The sequence below is a fragment of the Xiphophorus hellerii genome, chromosome 19 (assembly GCF_003331165.1).
Source record: "Xiphophorus hellerii strain 12219 chromosome 19, Xiphophorus_hellerii-4.1, whole genome shotgun sequence".
NCBI classification, from domain to species: Eukaryota; Metazoa; Chordata; class Actinopteri; order Cyprinodontiformes; family Poeciliidae; genus Xiphophorus; species Xiphophorus hellerii.
In genome coordinates, this window is record NC_045690.1 from 18,776,326 (window position 1) to 18,798,237 (window position 21,912).

At 40.4% G+C, this 21,912-nt stretch overlaps 1 protein-coding gene across 1 annotated transcript; it reads right to left on the minus strand.

Moving 5' to 3' along the window:
- Positions 1-1,099: 1,099 nt before the first annotated feature.
- plpp2a (phospholipid phosphatase 2a) lies at positions 1,100-21,028 on the minus strand. The gene is made up of 6 exons (XM_032547019.1): positions 20,751-21,028; positions 4,871-5,022; positions 4,508-4,770; positions 4,044-4,101; positions 3,594-3,770; positions 1,100-2,016 (listed from the first exon to the last, which is right to left on the minus strand). Exons 1-6 carry the CDS (start codon positions 20,809-20,811, stop codon positions 1,864-1,866), a joined length of 864 nt encoding a protein of 287 aa, XP_032402910.1. The 5' UTR covers positions 20,812-21,028; the 3' UTR covers positions 1,100-1,863.
- Between the last annotated feature and the right edge of the window lie 884 nt (positions 21,029-21,912).

The following is a 21,912-nucleotide window of genomic DNA, read 5'->3' on the forward strand; positions in this document are numbered from 1 at the left end:
AGGATAATGGCATTATATGATGTAAAACAAGAGGAATTAAGTATACCGTATTTTCCGGAGGACAGCGCGCACCTCACTATAAGCCGCATCTACAAAGTCAAAAAAAAAAAAAAAAAAAGAAGAAGAAGCTGGAAACGTACATATATAAGCCGCACCGGGCTATAAGCCACTGGTATCTCCGCCGCTCTTGGTTTAGTTAAGGACTGCTATTTAGTTAAATCTGCTATTAAGGACGCAGTCCTGCATCTCCAACGCGGAACCATGGTTTCGTTCACGCCGAGTTTACGTGCAGAGGTTCCATTTCCCTCCTGTACTACCAGATCGACTTAAAAGCTGCATCATGTGAACTTCTTCGTGTTGTTTCCATGATGAGGGGGTTTGAATTTGAAACCATTTCTCCTTCGTGCCTACGGCTAGCATAGGCTTGTTCTAAATGAAAATCATAACTTTCTTTGATTTCCAATGATTCACTTCCTGCTAAAGCGCCCCCTGGCGGTTGAAGAAAACTCCACAGAAAAGCCTCACGGGGCTATAAGCCGCATGGTCCAAAGCGTGGGAAAAAAGTAGAGGTTTATACCACTAAAAATACAGTAAATTTGCTGTAAATGTATAATGGTTTTTGAGAGGGGTTTTGCTACATGCAGCTCTGGAAAAAATGAAGAGCCCACTGCACTGAACCCGATTGAAAACCTCCAGGTTATTCCACCAAATATTGATTTCTGAACTCTTCCCGAGTCAGTTTTATTGTTTTCTTTGCATTATTTGAGGTCTGGAAGCACTGCAACTTTCTTATTATTTTGACCATTTCTCATTTTGTGCAAATAAATGCTAAATCTTTGCTTGTAATTTCATAGACATGTTGTCAATAGTTCATAGAATAAAACAACAATGTTAATTTTACTCAAACATAAACCTATGAAGAGTAAAAACTGATAAGTGGTCTCTGTAATTTTTTCCAGAGTTGTATTTTAGCCGCCTTCTGATTCAAGTTGGACTTAATTCTAGTTTGTCATCTGTGGTTTAAATTTTAAGCCATTTAAAAACCGGCCCAACTTTAACCACATAAAAGTGTTTCTTTAAAAAATAAAAATCTAAAAAATACCTGAAATGTATGAAATCTTTATTCCATTTGTTTTCCTTGCCTTTTTGTCTTTAGAACCATTTCGCATGAGACAAGAATCAAAACAATATATACACTAGTTAAAACCTGGAGATAGTTATTCTGTCGACAGATTCTTTAAAATATATAAAACTTAACTCTCTATTAGTCGACGTGCCATCAAAGCAGGAACTGCCACTGTAACATAGAAAACGTGTTAATCTTGAAATGACATATTCATCGCATACAATAGCTATAAAGAGGAGAACATGGCTGAACAGATGCACCTGCCTCTGAGGAGGATAAAAACACATGCATAGGAAAATTAAAACGTCAGGGATGTGCAGATACATTCAGCTGCAGCGAATATAAAACCGATCCGGACTGCGACAACGCGGCAAGGGTTTGTTATTCGACTGAAGAAGAGGAACGTTCTCTTGCCATTTGTTTAAAACTGTCACTTTTAATTTGGCACAATTTGAAAAGCTGAGTGATTAAGAGACGATATAAAATATAATTATTCTACACTGGTGCACAAATCCACACACACACACACACACACACAAGTCAATTGGGCACATCTTTCTGCAGAAAACACACCCACCCACAAAAACATCAAGTTTCTGTTCTAACAGGTTTTGGGGGAATCATACTTGTCATAGTCATAAAATAGCCGTGTCAAAGTTTTCTGTGTGGGTTATTTGTGCTTTTAGAAAACAGTTCTGTGGATAACGGAGCGGCTGCCGCCGGCGCTCGTCTGCGGCTCACGCCAGTCCGGGGTGGCTGTAGTGGTTTCCGTGCTGCGAGTCCAGAGGCTGCGGGTTCGGCTTGCTCTCGAGTTGCTCCTCCTCCGCCTGTTCGTCCGCCTGCGAGCAGAGCGGCGGCCGCTGCTTGAAGAAATCCGACACGTGTCGAACCTGAGAAGCGGAGAGAAGCGAGCGAGTTTGAAACACAGAAAGCAGAAAGGCCGTCTCTGGAAGTAATGTAAATACTGGAACTGCTACTTAACTGCTACTACGATGTTTTGCCCTTCAAATGTTTCATATTTAAACTTTTACAAGCGAACCAGAAGAGAGACAAGCATTTGTATTTAGTTGTCTTTAATCTGCTACACATAAATACAGCCCAGTGCAGCTGTGATGTGGAGGCCTCAGAGGTTTGTTAATTAATGAACACCTCAGTGAAGTCGGTCTCCATCTTCTTCTGCTACGTTTGTGCAGCCAAAATGTTTGTTCGTGCCGCTATAATTTTAAAGATATTTAGAAATGTTTCCAGAGGTCCTGAAAGGTCAATCAGCCCCCCCCCACACACCTTCTTCAAATCAGATGAAATTGCGTGTCAATTAACCCGACTTGTGTTGGTTTGTGCAGCAAAAACGTGTTTGTGCTGCTTTGGCTTTAAAGATATTAATGAAAGTTTAAAAGGTCATTTTGGTTTAGTAAAAGTTGGGGGGTCCGGTCGATGGTTTGACCTTTAAACTTTCATTAATATCTTCAAAGTCAAAGCAGCACAAACAAAACATTTTGCTGCACAAACGTTTGACACCAATTTTGTCTGATTTGAAGAATCAGCTTCCCTCAGGTCCATCGCGCATTAATGAACAAGCAGAATCGTGACGAAGGAACACATCCGACAGGTCAGGGAGAAAAAACGGACATGTTTAAAGGAGAGGTAGGACATGAAACTAAATCTGAAGTTCACAATTTGAAGTTAAAGCTGCAGAATGAACATTTCATATATAAACAAAAGTGTATTTTTTTTTAAACATACTCTTACAGTGTCCTGACAGTAGAATATGAAACAGATCATTTGTGAAAAGATCGAGCTCCTCCACTTCCTCCCTGAGGCGTCTGAAGAAATACTCCCGGTCAAAAACAACCAATCAGGAGCATCTTGGAGTTTTCAGTCTACTCTGATTGGTTGTTTCTAGTTGGCGCTGAAAGAAGAGCTCGATTCTTTCCGCAGATTTACCATCTAATGCCAAACTGTCACAACAGAGTGACAGTTTTAAAAAAAAATATATATATATTTTTTTTATACTGCAGTTTTAAATGCATGATTTGAAACTGTAGAGATTATGGCACAACAGAATAAGGCTGCAAACTAATCATGATGCTATTGCTGAATATTTTAAATCTCCAACCTTTTGCCATCTTTGAGTCTCTCAGCTACTCTAAATATTTCTTCTTTTTTTTCCCTCCAGGGGGTCTTTTTGTGGCCTCTAGTGTCCCTTATATGAAAGTAGGCCGACAGGAAAGGGGGAAGGAGAGGGGAAAAGACAAGCGGTAAATGTCGCCGGGTCTGGGAATCGAACCCACGACAGCCGCGCCAAGGACTCGAGGCCTAAAAAACGTGGGTGGCGCTATCCGCAGCACGCCCACTGTAAATATTTCTAATATGGCTCATAGGGGTATAAAGACTTTTTAAAAAAGTGACAAGGTTTTCTCTCACTGTGCTTCACACGTCTGTAAGATGCTAGCGTTAGCCGACTCACCGTGAGCACAGCGATGAGCGCGCCCTGCAGCAGCCCCACCAGGACATCGCTCCAGTGGTGTTTGTAGTCGGAGACGCGTGTGTATCCAACGTAGAGAGAAAACGCCACCAGGAAGAACTGGATGGTGGGCCGGACCAGCCTCGTCCACTTCCCCTGCATCCTGGCCTGGACGTAGAGCTGCGCACACACACACACCCACACACACACACTTAACTCTGACCAAATGACACTATTGGAGGTTTTTATTTGGAAATCCATCTCCCTCCTAAGAGTTATTATTAGATCTGTTTGCTTTCCTCCTAAGGTAAAATATGAAAAATGACAACAATGGTGTTTTCAGACCGGAGACGTCCGTGTCTCGACAGCCTCCTCCTGTTGTGGCTCATTTCTGGGCTTTCCACTAAACAAGTCTTTTCACATCTGGACAAAAGGTCAAACGGGGTCACTCACCGACAGGAAGAGCATGCAGTACATCCCAAAGGACGAGTGACCGGAGTAAAACGACAGCCTGAGGAGAGAGAGAGAGAACAAAATTAAAATGAAGATTCAACTAATTCATTCCATTGGGAGATTATAATTATTATTTTTTTAATTCACAATATTCAATATACTGTTTTTAATATTACTGGGGGGGAGGGGAGAAAATAAAAAGCAGTTTTGGTTGAGGAATAATTCAAGACACTCATATTTATTCCTTCAAGGAGGAATAAATCATTCACTCTGTGTGCAACTTTAGCATCGTGACGCTAATTTTAGACCAAATCTGGACAGAACTGGATTTCATGCAACTTTATATGAATTGACTCTTGAGTTGTAGTGATGCCTAAATAAAGCAAATATTAATGCTAGTTGCAATGTCGTGTGTAAACCAACTCTGAGGACACTGAGCGAGTGGCGGATCCATTTCCTCTCACCTGGACTCCGTCACATTGTGCAGGCTGCCTGTGCAGTTGATATCCAGCACGTATCCCTTGCAGGACTTCGGGGCGCACACGGACAAGAAGTTCGGACGGGGGCGGCCGATGGTGAACTTCGCCAAATCGGTCAGGGACTGGCTGACCGCCGCGCCAAACAGGAAGGTGCCGACCACCTTGTAGAGCGCAGACAGGTACTGGTTGAACGTGGAGTTTGAACGCAGGCGTTTCGTGTGCACCAGGTAGGCCTCGCCGGTGGTGATCTGCAGCGAGAAAAACGGTTGGCAAAACGTTAAAAAACAAAAACAAAATACTACGACCTTCACGCCGAGTCGCAACCACGAGCTCAACAATAGGACTTACAATGACCATAGAGCAGGTGATGGTGACAGCGGCCATGGTTCCATGGGAGATGGTGTCTTTCCTGTAGGGATAGTTGATGCTCTCGTCGTCGCAGTGGATTCCTCTCCGATAGGGGTTGAACCTCAGCGTGAGGATGGCTGAAGGCAGAGCCGCTGGAGGTGGAGACGCAGGAGAATTAATTTAGTAATAAAGGCAGTTTCTTTTTTTTTTTATTATTCCCCTTTTTAAATGGTTGGGTAGGAGAAGAAATGCCTGAACGTCAGTGTTGATCCTACCATGAAATGTGCTCATCAAGTAGGAAAGGCGGGAACTTTAATATCTAAAAATACAGTGAGTCTCTTCAGTAGATATGATTACAATGTCTAATGATGTTAAAAGAAATCACCAAACTAAGTTCTGCCTTCTTTAGAGAGTTTGACTTTAAAAAAAAAGAACAGAAAGCTTTCCTTTATTATTATTCAAAAAATAAATCCAGTATTTTGTTCAAGCTTTATACAAATTATGACTTCTAATTTATTTAAAAGGTTTTTTATAAATTCAGTAGCTGAGAGAAAACATGACGCAAAGCAAAGACAAAAAAACAAACAAACTGTCACATCACTTTCTACATTAAATTTCATCCAATATAAAATGGACATTATCAATGCTTTCTTTACAGAAACGATACCGATGCACACAAGCAGCGCAGCGTGAATTTTTGGCAACACATTTACGTCACGTACGCATTTATGCTTTTATTTGCTTTATCTGCTTTTATTTAAAGAATCCAACAAGAAACGGAGCCCACCGCTACATTTTAATCACAATAATGTGCTGGGTTGGCGTTCAGGGGCAACATTCGAGTCACTTCAGAAATGTGCCGACTAACAATTGGATGATTCTGGTCTCATGGGCAGTAAATGCGACCATTCTGAAAACATGGCCGTATCCAGATTGCTCATCGCTTTAATAAACTAGTAGTGATGAAATACAGAGGAGAGCGAGAGAGAGCAGACGTTTGAAGGATTTCAACAGACTTTATGAAAAGTCAAAAATAAGTTCACCCTAAAACTGTTTTTGCCACCAACAAGAATTGCCATCGAGGATTCACAATTACTGACAAGTAGTTTTCTTTACGTGGCTGTGGAGGAACTGTTCCCCAATCTTTGTCACTCTTAACGTATTTTATTGTCAAACCACATTTTTGAAAATTAATTTCTAATCTGAGCTTTGACTAAGCCACTGCAAAACCTTCAATCTGACTTGGACTTGATGATGCATTTTAGATAATTGTTCTGCCGCGTAACCCAGCGTGTCTTCCAAAGCCCATCATACCACCACCGCCGTGTTTGAGTGCATGTGTGGTGGTGCTTTTAGAAAATCCTGTTAGTTTTATAGCAGATGTAACAGCAAAAAAAAAAAAGTTGAATTTCCTCTCACCAGTCCAGAGAACATTTTCCCAAAAGTTTTGAGGCTCGTCAAGGTGAGTTTGAGCAAATGTGAGATAGTGTTTTTTTGTTTTCTCATATTTTTATCAGCTGTGGTTTTGGCCTTGGAGCTTTTTTTCCAAGTCATTACTGTTGAATCCAGACACTGACCTGAGGCAAATGAAGCCTGAAGTATTTTTAAATGTTGCTCTTTTCTGCCCCGCTGGGTAAACCCACTAAAGTGTGCTTAGAGCAGTGATGTGATGCTAACCCCTCATGGAAACACTCACCACTGCTCCATATTTTCTCCGTTCATAGATAATGTCTTTCGCCGCAGCTCACTGGAGTCACAAAGCCTTGTGGAGTCACAAACTTTGCAGCAGCTTCCAACCTGACGTAGCAATGAATGCTTCCCCCGTCTTAAATTGGGACATTTACCCCTTTCAGCCTCCCTCAATCAATTTTCTGATCCTAGAACAGTAATCAGGCCCAGGTGTTGCTGGTGAAGTAAACACAAACTATGACTTTGAAAATTCATGATCGACGTCACCTTTTATCATTTTTTATTTATTTTTTTGCTGAACAGGAAAGTGTGACAAAACGTCTAAAGCAAATGTAATCTTTAACGGAGCAAGGGATTTTTCAAAGCACAGTCGAGCTCAGTTTTCCAAAGCGCTTTGTTAAACTTTTTTTGTAAGCAAGAGGAAAAACACGCAGTAGCTTTGCTTTAGCCGGTCAACTTGTGGGCAGGGACAGGTGGACAACAGAATCGCAGGTTTTGTTGCACTTTTAAGACCCTAAACCATTTAAAAACCTTGGTTTGCGTTGATGCCGATAAACTGGTGGCCAGTTGGGAGCCAAAGCTTGTGGGTCTGTAATGTTTCTAAAGTCCCGGTAAGAATAGTTCAAACACACAGAGAGCTGCTGCTCAGGAAACAGCTAAACACACACTCAATATTTTAGCTTCAGAAAGAAGACACCACTCTCCCAAGAGCATGAATTTGTTAGAGGCTACAGCTTTATCCCTGCAGGTTGCATTTTCTCTTTAAAAAAAAACAAAAAAACAAACAACAAAAAAAAACCGAGACACCGGTGGCCGTGGAAACCGGCCGGACGCTGCAGAGGCGACCTCTGACAGCGGGGGCGGCGTTCACACTGTAAAGGGCCTGGGAAGCCGGGCAGCGGAGGGGGAAAACACACATTCAACATGCCTCCGAAGACGTGCTGACGTGCTCACACACACTCCTGACAGACAAAAGGAAAATAAAAAAGGGTCGAAGTTTGCTGACTCGAAAAAGAGAGGCGTGCATTTATAAGGTCGTAATGAGAAAAGGCTTTTGTTGAGGACGGTCAGGAAACGCTGGGCTCAAAACTTCCCCTCAGAGCAAACAAAAGATGACATAAAGTCGTCTCTTAAATCAGAGGAGGACAACAGTTTTATCTGACTAAGAGCCTTTAAATAGCTTTCCTGTTTTCAAGAACTTTCTGCTGAAGGCAGAAACAAGGGGGGAATTGGATGGAGTTTATGTGTCAGGCTAGTCACTGACACGCACCACAAGTGTTCCCTACAAAGACAGCACTTCCTTCACTCCCTCGGAGAGCGCACCTTCAGTTCGTCAGAAAGACAATAATCCACCAAAAACACAAGCGGAGAAGCAAACGGCTCGCACGTAAAGTCACAGCAGCAATCTCACGCAGAGATCTGGTGCTCAGCTGATCACAGGACAGAGGTAGACTATGCAACCGTGTCAAGGGAACGACTTCAAAATGGCCTCAAAGCGAACCGTTACATACATTCGTTTGTGTATGTTGTTTTTATGTAAATGCCTGCTGACAAATGCTGCAAGGACAAATAAACCTCACTATTCTGCACCAGAATCTGCACCAAAATATTTTTTCTGAATTTTCTGAACCACCGAAGTGTTTTGCAATAGTATCCACACACCTTTGATCATTTGGGAGGGGTTTTATGGGACACTTGTTTTCTTCTCTTTGCAAATGTAAATTTGAAACGTTTATGCTAGCAAAAATAAAATGTAGTTTGCCACAAATCAAGTATGGGGCACAAATTTTACAATTTAGATCGACGATGCGTGTATTAGACCTGATCAATGCCAAACAGTGGCAGCGTCGTGCTGTGGGGGGGGGAAAGGTTTAATCAGCATTTTTTGGGGGGAAATGAATGAACCTTAAACGAGAAAAATCCTGGAAGAAATCCAGTCAGAGGCTGCAAAAATAAAAATAAAAAAAGAGAGATGAGGCAGAGATTCATTGTCCAGTGGAAGGTTGCAATTTGACCACTGCACAGGACATTTGGCATCTTATTTTAAGTGCCACGGACAAAATTCCCTGCATACCAGTAATATTTTTAGCTTGTTGGAAGGCTTTTATTATTCTTATAACAGATTCAAAAGCTCACAAAGAGTGGTGGGGACGAGACAACGAAGGAAAAGACATGCTGGAGTCACATCTCAATTTATCTCAGTATTCCAGTTGCTTGTTTTCTTTATCTGAAAATCCCCCCAGAATCTGTGGAAAAATGTGTGCGAATTGACGGGATGCTCCCTAACCAGCAGAATAAATCACATTTTAACAAAAAATATGGTTTTTTTTTTTATTTAAATGATCTTATAAAATCTTAAATCGTTTTCTTTTACCCAATAGCACCCATCACTTGAGGAAAGCTTTCATAAAAAGGAAATTGTTGGTCACCTAGTTCAGGAAAATAAAAGTTTTGATTCACTTGAAATTAATTTCCAAAGCCAAGGTGAACCGTCAGAGGAAAGAATAAAATGTCCGGACGTCTCCCAGTCGATCCGCAAACCGTGTTGCAAAATGTTTTACAACCACAAGTGTTTCTAGTCAAGTTGACTCAGACCAGTTAGATCATTAGTGAATCACAGATTGTGACGCATGCAGCATATTTCAGTGGCACCAGAAGACGAACCCTAATGTCCGTACTGGTCTTTGATGATGAGCGGGTTCCTCATTCAGGAGAATTGATTTCATGACAGGAAGTCCCGCCCCTCCTCTGCTCTTCTCATCTCCGAGGCCCATTTCTCCAGCAGGTCAAGCGTTGCTCTCAGCCTGGCGTTGAAGCGGAGGCCCATCCAGTGTTTGTTCAGCAGGGAGGGGGGATAAGATTAAGATAAGACGCTGATTGTTCGACACGAGTCGCAGGAGGCTACATGCTGCGCGACCGGACAAATTTAAGCCGCGTTTGTTTAAAGAAAAAGAAAAAAAAAAAACGCACACAGGGATCAACCGGCACCAAGCGCATTTAGCCACACAGCGAATGAGGAAGTGGACATCGACTGTGAGCTGAATCCAGATCAGAGTTCCTGTTGTCTGTTTCTATCTGCTCTGTTATTCCAGAAGGCCTGGTTTTGTTTCCTTCCTATGGGACGAGTTCTGGACCGAGGAGCGGGCCGCGCCGACACCTGAAACCTCAGAGTGTGTCAGAGAGTTTATTGCCGATATTTTTACAAAACCCACACATGCATTTACTGTTGGTTCAGTTCAAATTGGATCAACAGGATCTGATTAGTCCACTTCAGGAAAAGATCTCAAAATAAATTCGCATCTCAAAGTGACTAAGCACCGTGAAGAGTTTAACAAACCAAACACTAACTCCAAGCCGCAGCACAGGGAAGCACGGTGGGCTATGCGTCATGCTGATGGCCTGACCGACACATACCAGAGAACCTGGATAAAAATGAAGCATTTTTCACTTCATGCAGAAAATGTTTCGAACAGCCTAAAGTGAATTCTTCCTCCATTTCTGCAGCCTGATAAATAATTTCGGCCTAATTCTTTGTCTTGGAATGGTTCTCATGCAATCCGTCTTAAATAAAAATGTTTTAAAAAAAAACAAAACAAAAAAAACACCACGTTTTGCACACAGCTGTAGAAAGAGTTTTAGGCTTGTACCAGCTTTTCTCATCCCGATGTGACATTTTCCACGCTGCTGTCAAGTTTTAGTTCCTGCGCGAGCCGTTAGCGCTCCGAACAAACAATGGGTTCGTCTCACAACGTTTCCACCCAGGAGGAGGAACACACTCGTGGTTTTTGCTGACTTTCTGTCCTCTGGTATGAAATGTCAACCGGACAGATTTAAAAAAAAAAAAAAAAAAAAAAAAGGAAGAAAAAAAAGAGGGGGAGGAAGAAGAGGGGAAAAGTATTGTTTCACACTTTTACAGTTCTGTCAGGTTAAAAAAAGAAAAAAGACCCTGAATCTACCCTGAGAAAATAAACATGATGGAATTTGGGATCAGACGCAAGTATAACTTCCCCTTGACCTATGACCCTGCAGGAAGGGGGAAGTGTTCCTGTTATTCTGCTCAAAATGAGCGGCCATCACTACAGACCCGTAAGAGCTGAATAACTGAGATATTTGCCAAAAAGCAGAACCAAAGATGGGGAAAGGTAAAGAATGTTTGAAGTCTGCGAGCCGACTGCACATCCTCCCGGGAGATGTTTAGGAAAACAAATTTAACTTGTACAGATCTTTCTGTTTATGAGTGACGTTTTTTTTCAGTTCGCGTTGCGTTTCTCCTGAACCACATTCCCATGACATGAGCTCAGGAAGAGCGGCACGATAGCAACACTGTGTCCACTTCGGCTGCTTTCCGTCAGCGCGGCTCGGTCAAAATCTCATCCGCCTGCAACGTTCATCGTCGTCCAAGAACTCTCTGGACAGCTGCTGCAATCAAGACGAGTGTTGTTGCAGAAAAAGAGCATCGCGTCCTGTCAGGACGGGCGTTTTTCCTGGGAAAAATAAAAAGAAACAGACAGCTTTTGTGTTTCAAAGGAAGGCAAATAACTGATTTTTACGAGACTGGAGAAGGCCACAAAGGGTGCTTTATCAAGTGTAGCCAGCGCAAGGCGCACCGTTCCCTCTCCACCCCCGTCGTTTCCAGTCTTTGTGTTAAGATAACCCGACTGCTGCTGGCTCGAGCTTTACTGATACGAAAAATGTATTAAAATCTGATGCAATGCTTGGAAGGAACTCAACAATAACCTTGAGGTTTAACTACGTCAATAAAGCTGTGAGTCAACGCAGAAAGCCACGGCTCAATGCACTTGGTGCTTGTTTGCTTTAAGCCTTACAGCATATTTACCACATGCTTTACATTTCTCAACTGTTCACGTTCCGAGAGGATTTATTACGGTTTGACCAAAGGAAATAATAATTACCGTGCGGCTTGATTTAGGCTAGAAGACGTGAAAACTTTAAAAATATAAACTATCGCAACTTGTACAAGTAGCGATGGACAAATACTTTTATTTTATGATCCTGATAAACAGTAATGGATCTTTAGGCTGCTGCTGCTGCCGTTTAAACAATGTGTTGGTTTTATGAAAGCATCAGTAATTATAAATCATCATTATGAACATTTGAAAATGTGACAAAAGGCAGCTGAATGGTCAAATTCAAAACAGACGAGTTTTGTTTTCAGGGCAGTATTTTTTCTGAAAACAAGAGATTTGTTGCTAAAAATTATGTTCAAATATTATTTCGATAAATATCAAAGTATTGTGTCTAACAAAATATAAGTGTGCCAACTGTACTCAAAAGAATGGGACAGAATTTTAGCAATACTTTGGGTTAAATAATGGCTTTTCCACAAATATAATAAAGTTTTTACTAATTAGAGTTCTTTTTTGTTTTTTTTTTATTAAGAATTTGTAATTGTAGAAGAACTGACGATGTACTGATATTTTATATATGGTCTTCAGTTCCTAGAAATGATTTAAAATCATACAGTTCAGGTTTAAAATATTTAATGTTTCACACAACTACAGTAAGCATAACCTACTGAAATGTTAATGTTAATTTAGTTCGCAGCTAATAGTTGGCGAGTGGGGATTTTCTCTCAGTGTTCACCCATCGTTTACATCACTTTCTCAAGATTTCTCTTTTCTACTGGGGACCCAAATTGCTGCTACATCAACAATCTAAAAAATAAATAAGAAATCTGTGACTTTTTCAGTGCTTTGGTAACCAAAAAAGTGTAGCTATCCAGCTTGACGTGGAGTCTTTATTAACCAACTTTATTGAAAAACAAGAACAACTGCAGGAATATGTCCTGTTTCACTTTAAGATACAGTTTGTCAGACTTGAAGGATCAGCCTTCAAATCAAACCTCATGATTAAAGCAGGAGCGTCCGCCTACCGACTCCTGCATGGTTTAGATTCAGTCCCTCAAGACTTTTGACGAGAGCAACCACTGAGCTTCATGAAAAAGATTTTCGCTTCACAGAAAATTTCCAAAATCATCATCACAAGATTTGTATCCAGCAAGCTGCTTCACTTCCAGCTGACACAGTCGTGTCTAAGGGAAACTGCTGAAATTGCGTCCAACAGAGTAAAAATTAGCTAAACTTCAGAAACGGATATTAATCAACGTTTAACCACTAAACATGGGATCTGGGTCAGTTTACTGTATTCCTTTTTGCACCGTCTATGTAGTTATTTACTATAATTAGTTTATTTCTCTGCACTTTTTTTTTTTTACGAGAATCAACATTCGATTATACTAAAAGAAGCCAGATACTGAAAGAATTGCGCTTTTCCTTTCAAAAGGCACAAACATTGAAAAACTAAAAAATAAATTCATCCAACCATCAACTGACACTCTGTAATTTGCACCATGTTCATGGATGTGAGACTCTGACCATTTCTGCAACAAAAGAAACTGAAACAGCTCCCCTCTTATGAAACCGCTACATAATAAATACATCGGCACAGGAAAGTGTGTGAGCGGCGCCGTCGCACAGGAATGTCGGGCAGCCGGAGTCAACCGTCTGCAATCGACTCTGATGTGGCAGAAACCGACACCAACGCTGCGTCTCCATTAATCGGACCAACAGCAATCAGTACCTTTAAACGGAGCATAAATTATGTTTTCAACAAATTGTCAACGCTGTATGCGGACGATTCCCATTAAACGCCACAGGAGTTTTAGGTCGTTTTTGTCATGCCTCAGAACAAAAGTACATGCAATTAGCATTTTCAGTTCCTCATTACAGATTTTCCCCATCCAGTTGAATGATTTTAATTGCCTACTTGCAAAAGAAAAATTGTGTTTATCAGTTAGATTTTAGGGAGGCTCTGTTTCTGTTCAGCAGACCCGCATCGAGCTTCAGGACCAAAATAAACCAGCCGAGCTACGACAGTGACAGCAATCGATACTTATTTCTGGTTCTGTGGGGTCTAAACTGCAGAAACTAACTTTGAATTGCAACATATGAGAGAAAGGAAAGTGTAATTTGACAAAAGTAGGTTTGAATCCAACAGAAAATCCAAGATTATCCCAGGTCTATGTGAACAAACGATTTGTGATGCGTGTGCATAAGGAGGCACGCTTTGACGGGATTGAATTACTGTAATCTGATTTTAATATCTGTCGGATTTGACAAATTCCCAGTCAGGAAGGAAAAAAACGACCAGAATCCCCTGTAAAGTTTGACTTGAAACAGAAAGTTTGAGCTTGCAGAGCAGCTTTTAGGTTTGGCTTTTTGGTTACGTCATGTGGTGAAAGTCACTGGTGTGACAATCCAACTACACATCTGCAAAACTAAACACTCAAGATCTACATCACAACGAAGGGCAGCACACGCAGCGCTGCAAAATACATTTATATAAACATGTTTTTGTATCTGGAAGAAAAATACATGGCTAGTTTTATCCCAGTCATTAACAATCTCACCGTTTTCCAACTTTTAACTGGAAATTATGCCATTTTACCAACTGGAAGTTTTGAGTGCAGACATTTTATGCCAGGGCGTCAAACTCATTTTCGTTTTGGGCCAAATCAAGATCATGAATGCGCTTAAAGGGCCGGTTGTGTCCGAAGGTATTGATAAAACCTGATCACAAACTGTTAAAATATCAATGATTTCTTAAAATTAAATCGTATTATTGAACATCTTTTCAGTCCCTCCAGTGATTGTGATTTTTGGCAATAAAAATCTATGTGCTTGTGGTACTAATTTGGAAATATTTGCACTTATTTATTTATTACTTGCTGTATAGATCATAGATTATGATCAATTAAGGCTGAGGCAGCTGTTTAGTACAAGTAAGAAAGCTTTTGACAATTTGATAAAAATCTGCAATAAACTCCCAATTATGTATTGGAGCAAAAAGGTTTGAGGATTTGTAGATTTTGCGTGAATTTCCACAATAATTCTCAAGAATCTGGAGGGACTGATTTATAGAATTTGGCAGTAAACAGATAAAAACTGCATTGATTTGATCAATATAACAGTTAAACACACTTAAAATCTAGAGGGCCGCATAAAAAGCTACGGCGGGCCGGATTTGGCCCACGGGCCTCGAGTTGGACACATTTTAAGCCATAACAGGTCTCACCATGAAGGGTGGCATCGCTTAAATATCTAAAGCCATCGCTGAAGTCATTCACATTTCTCATCATTTCAATACTTTCTAGTTGTTGTCATGGTGATTACTTCAGTGCCTTTCAATAGGAGCACATAAAAACCCTAAAATGTTCTTAATGTAGGCCGTTTAAATGTTTAAAGCAATCCTAAAAGGAGAAAGAAAAAATTATATACATGCATCTCTTAAAAACACTGCGTCTGCTCAGAGCGAGGTTTAAAAGAGTGTGTGTGTGTGTGTGTGAGTTATGCACACTTGTACATCTTGTTGTGTGTGCAGTTTGTGATGGTTCTGCATGCAGTGGCGACAGGTCAGAGCCACAGGGTGGAGGTTTGTGTGCAGAACGGAAGAGGAAGGAATAAAAACACTGAAACATATTTGTCAGCTTCTTGCCTAAAAAAGACAGACTTTCACATTTAAAAAAAAGAAAAGAAAAAAGTTCAAACTTTGGAAAATTTACTCAGAAAACATGATGCACCGAATAATCAGGTTTTAAAATGACTTCAGAGGTCATTGCTCTGTCGCGGTAAAATTTTTACTAACCTAAACTGTCACAGTCAAACAAAATAATTGTTTTGCATCGTTCTGTTTTTTTTATTTTTATGCAGAAGTTATGTTAAACATAACTTCTGCATAAAGTCTACTGCAAATAGATAAATCTTTGACTTGAATCTTTAGCAACAACCTGGAACTCAGCACCTACACGGGTTAGACAATTATTTTAACAACAAAAACACATCCAAACTCTTCAACATAAAACTTGGGCACAAATCATTATTATATGCTTTGTATTTATTTCACTGAAAAAAAGAATGACTCACACAAACACTCAAGATCTTTAAATGCATAAAGCCAAAAAATGACCTACACGATTAGTGCGCAAAACGACCGTAATTGTGCTTTCAATAGCTAGTCTAACCTGTTTTTCTTACAAACAAGACGACAAGCTGAAGAGTCATGTTACAAGGATAAAGTCACTTTTAACTAAACTGTTGCAGGAGTTTTTCTGCTTGTATTTCTAACTGGTGTAGTTAAAAAGTGGCGACATATCTATCTTGATGTGATGGGGGAAATAAAAATCTGCCAAAATATTATGCAAATAATATTCAAATTTAGTGAGAAACCAATACAGAAGTCCAACACTTTGTATCAATAAATGTGGATTAAAAAAAACTAAAAAAAACTCAGGAATTTAGGAAGAGTTCATCAGGAGAGAAATTTTATCATCTGTGTTTTGTCAGAAGATTTAAAGCGTCAGAGTAATCAACAACACACGGAGCGAGACTGAAAACCAGAAGAGAATATCCTTTCCTTTTTTATAATTACTAGATTAAACATGAAACAGAAAGGCGTAAGGATGTTTGCAACATTTCTGCTGTCAGTTCATCCGCCAGTGACAAAGATTTAATCATAAATGGTTACAAGTAAAAAAAAAAAAAAAAAAAAAAAGAACAGAGAAATCCAGGACATTTAGGAAGCTGTGTGAACTTGTCAGATGGGAAAACTCGCCTTCACAACTCTTCCTCATCACAACAATGACTCACCTCCGATTTCACAACAAGGTGCTACGCCAATCAGGCAGATCATTACGACCGCTTGTCTAAAAACGCGTTGGTACCCCATTTTGGTTGAGGTACCTACCGACCCCATGAGACCCCTGAAGGTGTTCTGGTGTTTCAGTCACCGACATGTTGGCAGAGGACTCTTCAACTCAGTTTGGGTCCCGAAAACCGGAAACAAATCCTAATAATTATCCGTATAAACATGAAGGAGTCGTCATGGATGACTCTTGTCATGAAGTGTCATTGGGTAAATTGTGACAAGTAATGCAAAGTTGACAATTTTATTGCAAGTTTTAATGGAACTTTGTATTAAAATGCTCATTATTGTCTAAATAATGCAAAGTTTACACTTTTAATAAACTTTTCAAGCAACTTTTAGTACAACGTTGCATTAAAAGTGTCATTACGTACCGAATGACGCTTCAGAACAACAGTCGTAAACATTTATGAAGAGTCATTCATGTCATGTTTGTGACAGTCTCATGTCATATGAGACTTCAAATAAAGTGTTACTGAATTTCCTAATGAATTTATCACCAATTTACCTTCCGAAACAATTTGATGCTGGATTAAGACAACAAGCTCACCAAATATACAATTAGCGTAGAGAGCCTCAGTGCATAGCGCTATTTATCGCCATCCAATCTGTTATTTGTGATATTGATATTGTGTGAAGTGATATATCCTATCCAGCCAGAGTGTTAATGCAGAAGAGACAGAAGTTATTGGCTTTGTTTGCAAAATGTTCTAAATCAGGGCTCAGTTTGACTACAAGACTCAAGGCTTAGCATTCAAACCTCATCAAGAACTAAGAGCTGAATTTCAAACAACCACATGAGGTCTAGCAATAAACCTGACTGCACCGGCTCCCTGTTAGTCAAATGATCAATTTTAAAGTCTTGTTGATGGTCTTGGGCATCAACACGTCTGATTTACTCAGAGCTCCTGGTCAGGTAAGGACCAGGCAGAAGACGAGGCAGCGTTTCATATCTGCCTGAAAACCTGAGATGCACAAAAACTGCTGGCTCGCTTAAATGTTTCGATTTACTGCAGCGTTTCTATAAAAAGGTCATTTCTGTCATGTCATATGTTTATTTGCTTATATTTGATCGTTTTGTTTCTTTTTTGTGATGAACTCTCAGTGTTTTCATGCTTTTACTAAACGTGTAAAATCATTCAGCTAAACTTCTTTGTATTTTATCTGTGAAGGACTTCATATTACCCTGTGTATGAACGAATTGCCTTGCCATGATCAGTGTTATTCACCCAATCTGGCAGTGGTCATAACATTACGCCTGATCACTCAGATTAGAATGACGCAGACCGTCTTTATTGAGTAACTCAGTAAAAAGCCGTTTTTAATCAAGACTTCCTCCTGCAAACAGAAGAGCATTTACAGCAGAGTCTGCAGTCATTATCATTCCTCCATGTCACTCAGCAGAAGCATCCGCAAGTGGAGGCAAACATGCAAAGGCCACACATAAATCCTGTAATCTTCCAGCAGGAACTCTCTGCTTTTTGTGACCTCCCAACCCCAACAAGCAGCTGCAGAAAATCAAGCGAAGCGAGAATCCGACACCGGGGGTCATCACCAACGCTCGGCGGGATCGCGGTGTCAGAAACGCGTCCAGCGTGACGCAAACAACCCGAAACAATAATGACACAGATAACCTCAATTTCCCTATGGGATTAATAACATTTAACCTAACCTAACCTAAACAGCTGGAAGATAAGCCACTGATGGCTTTGTGTGAAAGCCAGGCAGCAGAGCAAGTTGCGGTGCGTCGCTTTGTTGCCTTTTGCACGACTCACTCCTGCACACAAGCTGAGCCCACCCTGAGCAACATGCATGAGCGGCCACCTTTGGGTCTCTGTGAGGACGCGGTTTGACAAGCTGTATCCCCCTGCTTCACACACACACGTTTGCGCAGCTATCTTTGCGGGGACTTTCCATTGACTTCCATTCATTTCTACAGACTAAACCTTACCCTTACCCTAGCCATTGCATACCTAACCCTAACCAAAACTCAATTCACACCTTAGCCCTAAATCTGACCCCTGACCCAAAAACAGTGTTTCCCCTTGTAGGGACCAGGCTTCGGTCCCCACAAGGAGCAGTGGGTCCCCGCAATGTAGTATATGTCAGGAAAATGGTCCCCACAAGGTATTAGAAACAAACGCGCGCACGCACACACACACACACACACATACCCCCACCCCTCCTGAATGGGACCTTTAAAGTTAGGAAAAAACTTTGTTTTAACAAAGACTTTTCCATGTCGGATAGATGGACTCACACGGTTATACAATAACACACATAATCTGTGGTTTCCAAAACAGGATCTTAACCGTCAGGAAGAATCAGCAACAGATATTTTTGTTCTTCCTGATTGTTTTAAAGCCACTAACACGACTTGTATGTAAAAATTTGTCATCCACTTATTTAGCGACTGTGTCAGGAATCGTTATTTAATCAAGATAAACATTTATCCTGCCTATATGCCTCAGGTCACATCACATAAGGCAACTGCAAGGTTTCCCCCAGTAAACTTGCTCAACAGTCATTCATCCAGCGGCCGGCCATGTTTATGAGTTAAAAATGTTTAAAGTTGACAGGAAATTTGAAAATACCACTTGATAATTATGTGTTATTGGAAGGGGGTTAGGGTTAAGATTAATATCTGAACACCAACTATAAAGTCTGAAAAAATGCAAACATTTTAAAAAATAATTTATAAATAAGCAATGCTAAGCCTGATGGGGGCACAAGTAAAGCCTGGAGGCCCAGCAGGCTTATATTACACTGGGAGAAACCCTGCAACTGTGTACATCAGTTTATATTTTTGATTTTTTTTAACCAAATCTCGCTTTCAGATGCGTTTGTTTTCTTCTGGAAAACTCTTGAGCAGGGGTTTAGAACACCAAAATTAACATTTTTGAAAAGGACCACGCAGTCAAAACTCAAAATATGGTTTTTAACCAATGAGGTTTTATGCGCCTGATCTGAACCAACGTCTGCTTCTGATCCAAAACTGACACTCCTGGACCAGATACTGGGTTCAAAATCATGTTGAGCTATTACAGCAGTGTAACCTCCGGCGCTACGAAACAACAACGATGAGCTTCAGCAGCAACATGAACTCTGTTGTTTTTGGTTCTTTTGGACTTTCAAACCGTCGGCCATAAACAGGATCTGGAAATGTTAGGACCCTGTTGATCAACAGAGAGAACGCAGGAATATTTACAATCTAGGACACAAATGGAAGACATTGTGCTAAAAGTACAAAAGTTTAAAAAAAAGAGACTAAAATTGTATATTATTGTGTAATATTACATATTATTGTGAATTTTCAGTCACTTATAGCGTCTCCTGCAATTTTAAATGTTTGGACTCGGTTCATGGCAGAAAGGCTTGTGAAACGGTGGAAACCATTTTACAAAACCTTAGCTGAAAGAAATTGCTATTTTTGTTTAAACCAATTAAAGTCACTTTCTATTTAGGCGCTTAGAGATATTTTGGTTTTATCCATCATATTATATGAGACTCAACAAGCCCAGACAGAATCAGAATAATGATAATTTTAAAAAATAATAAACAATAGAAACAGGGACTAATGCAACTGAATTAAAATTATACATAAAATTTCAGCTTTTTTAGTTCTGTGCATCTGCACAGCTCATAAAAATATGGAAATACAGCAAAAAAAGAAAACAGGTGGCTTAGACTCATAGACGCAAATTAATTATTTACATGAATAAAATGGCAAGGTGTAAGTATGAAATGGAGGCCAAAGGGCGGCTGACTGTTGCACCTCTTATGGTGTCATTGACCCAGATCAATTAGCCTTTTTGTCCACATGATGTCCTTCGAGAAAACTGTTTTGCAAACTTCTCAAATCTATACTTTACCACCAGGCTGTGCTTTTTTTTTTTTTTTTTTTTGTCCTGTCAGTGTAAATTTATTTATGGAAAATGTACTGGATTGCATTTTTTAAATAAAAAAAATAAAGTGTAAAAAAAAAAAAAAAAAAAAGTGCAGAGAAGATGGCACCAACTCCACACACCCACCTGGATACATTTACAGTTTCGCAAGACAAGAGGAGGATAATAAATGAGATAAAAAGTAAATAAAGTATTGCAGATTATTTCAGGGAAAGACGCCAATAAGCATCAAAGATCACTCAGTGTTGAGAAATATTCTGTTTGGCTTTAAAGACCCACTCCGTAGTTAAATCTGTGCCACCTGATGAGCAACCTTTTTCACACAATCAGTTTTACTTTCTGCCCTTTCATCTTGTGGAGCAACAGTTATCACCTACGATAAATCCAACGAGTCTCTGTTGCGCAATCCTGTGCGTCACACAATCCCAAAAGGAAGCGCAGCTTTTCTCCCTTTTTCCTCCCCCCGTTTTACAGCTGACTGCGCGGCACACACGGGCGCGCAGTGAAACCGATCCCAGGCCCGGCCGCTGTCAGAAGAAGTGGGGAAACAAAACGCGGCCACTCACCGACAAACACGCACAGAACATCCACCACGATGAAGAGCCGCTTTTTCCTGTCTTCTGGCATGTTTTCCCCCCCAGCGCTGCGCCGCCTTTCCTGAACGAAACCGCGTCGCTGAAAACGCAGGTGGGCTGAGAGGAGCACCTGGTTGCGGGAGTGGGTGCGTGGAAATAAAACAATAGAGAAGGGAAAAAAACGACCTGGTTGTTCTTCCTGCTCCGCTGCTGCGTACCTGGCCTCCCACCCGTCTGGCAGCCTGCTTCCCTGACTGACTGATTGTAGGAGGGCTGCTTCAGGTGCGCAGCGTGGACTGCCCCCACGGAGGGGCGCGGCTCTCGGCGCGGGAAAATTGAAAGCGGTCGCTTTAGTTCATCAAAACTCTCTTTGCGGCTAAAGGTGAAAACTTTCAGCTTATTTTATCCCCTTTTTTTCTCCTTGCCGCAATATTCTTAAAGGGACAGTGTCACGTGAAATGGACTTTTTTGAGCTTTGCATCATGCTGTAATGTTGTTCTTTTTCCGCATGTTTGAGAAATCCTTTAATCTCCATGGCAACCGTTCAGACTAGCTAGCAGCAGTTAGCATGGAGCTGCGCATCTTCTGAGCTCATTGTGCAAGATATATTCTCATTGAAACTCCGGTAAAAACGCTGCAAAAGGGTTAATAAAGAAACATGGTTATGATCAAACCATTGATTATTTAGTACCTAAATAATCAGATAGACTAGAGAATAAAGTTATGTGGAAATGTTGGTATTTTAAAGCTCAATAATTAATATAAATAACATAGTAACAAAATCAAGCAACATAAACTTTTTCCAAATTTGTTTCCTTCTATATAAAACTTATTAAATTTTAATAAATAAAAGAAAAAATCTGCAGGTGTGTGTCTGGTGATTTTTTTTCTTAAAAAAAAAGAAGAAGAAATGGGTTTATTCTTCATACAGTGAAGTTACTCACAGAAATATCCAGAAATTGTACTCAAGTAAGAATAGCGATACTTTATAATAAGATTACACAAGTAAAAGTAAAAAGTACAGCTTTGTAAAAATACTCTTAAAAGTTTTTTCTCTCTACATGTTACACAAGTAAATGTAGCAAGTAGCTACTACCCAAATATTGTCTTAGGTCTAGTTAATTTTCACAGCTTGCATTTCAGACTCAGTTCA

Excerpts from the sequence above, each read along its gene's own strand:
- plpp2a (XM_032547019.1), bottom strand. The coding sequence starts at position 20,811 with ATGCCAGAAGACAGGAAAAAGCGGCTCTTCATCGTGGTGGATGTTCTG. Across the intron at positions 5,023-20,750 it reads TGTTCTGTGCGTGTTTGTCG|CGGCTCTGCCTTCAGCCATC; the intron begins GTGAGTGGCCGC and ends CTCCACCTCCAG. Across the intron at positions 4,771-4,870 it reads TCACCTGCTCTATGGTCATT|ATCACCACCGGCGAGGCCTA; the intron begins GTAAGTCCTATT and ends TTCTCGCTGCAG.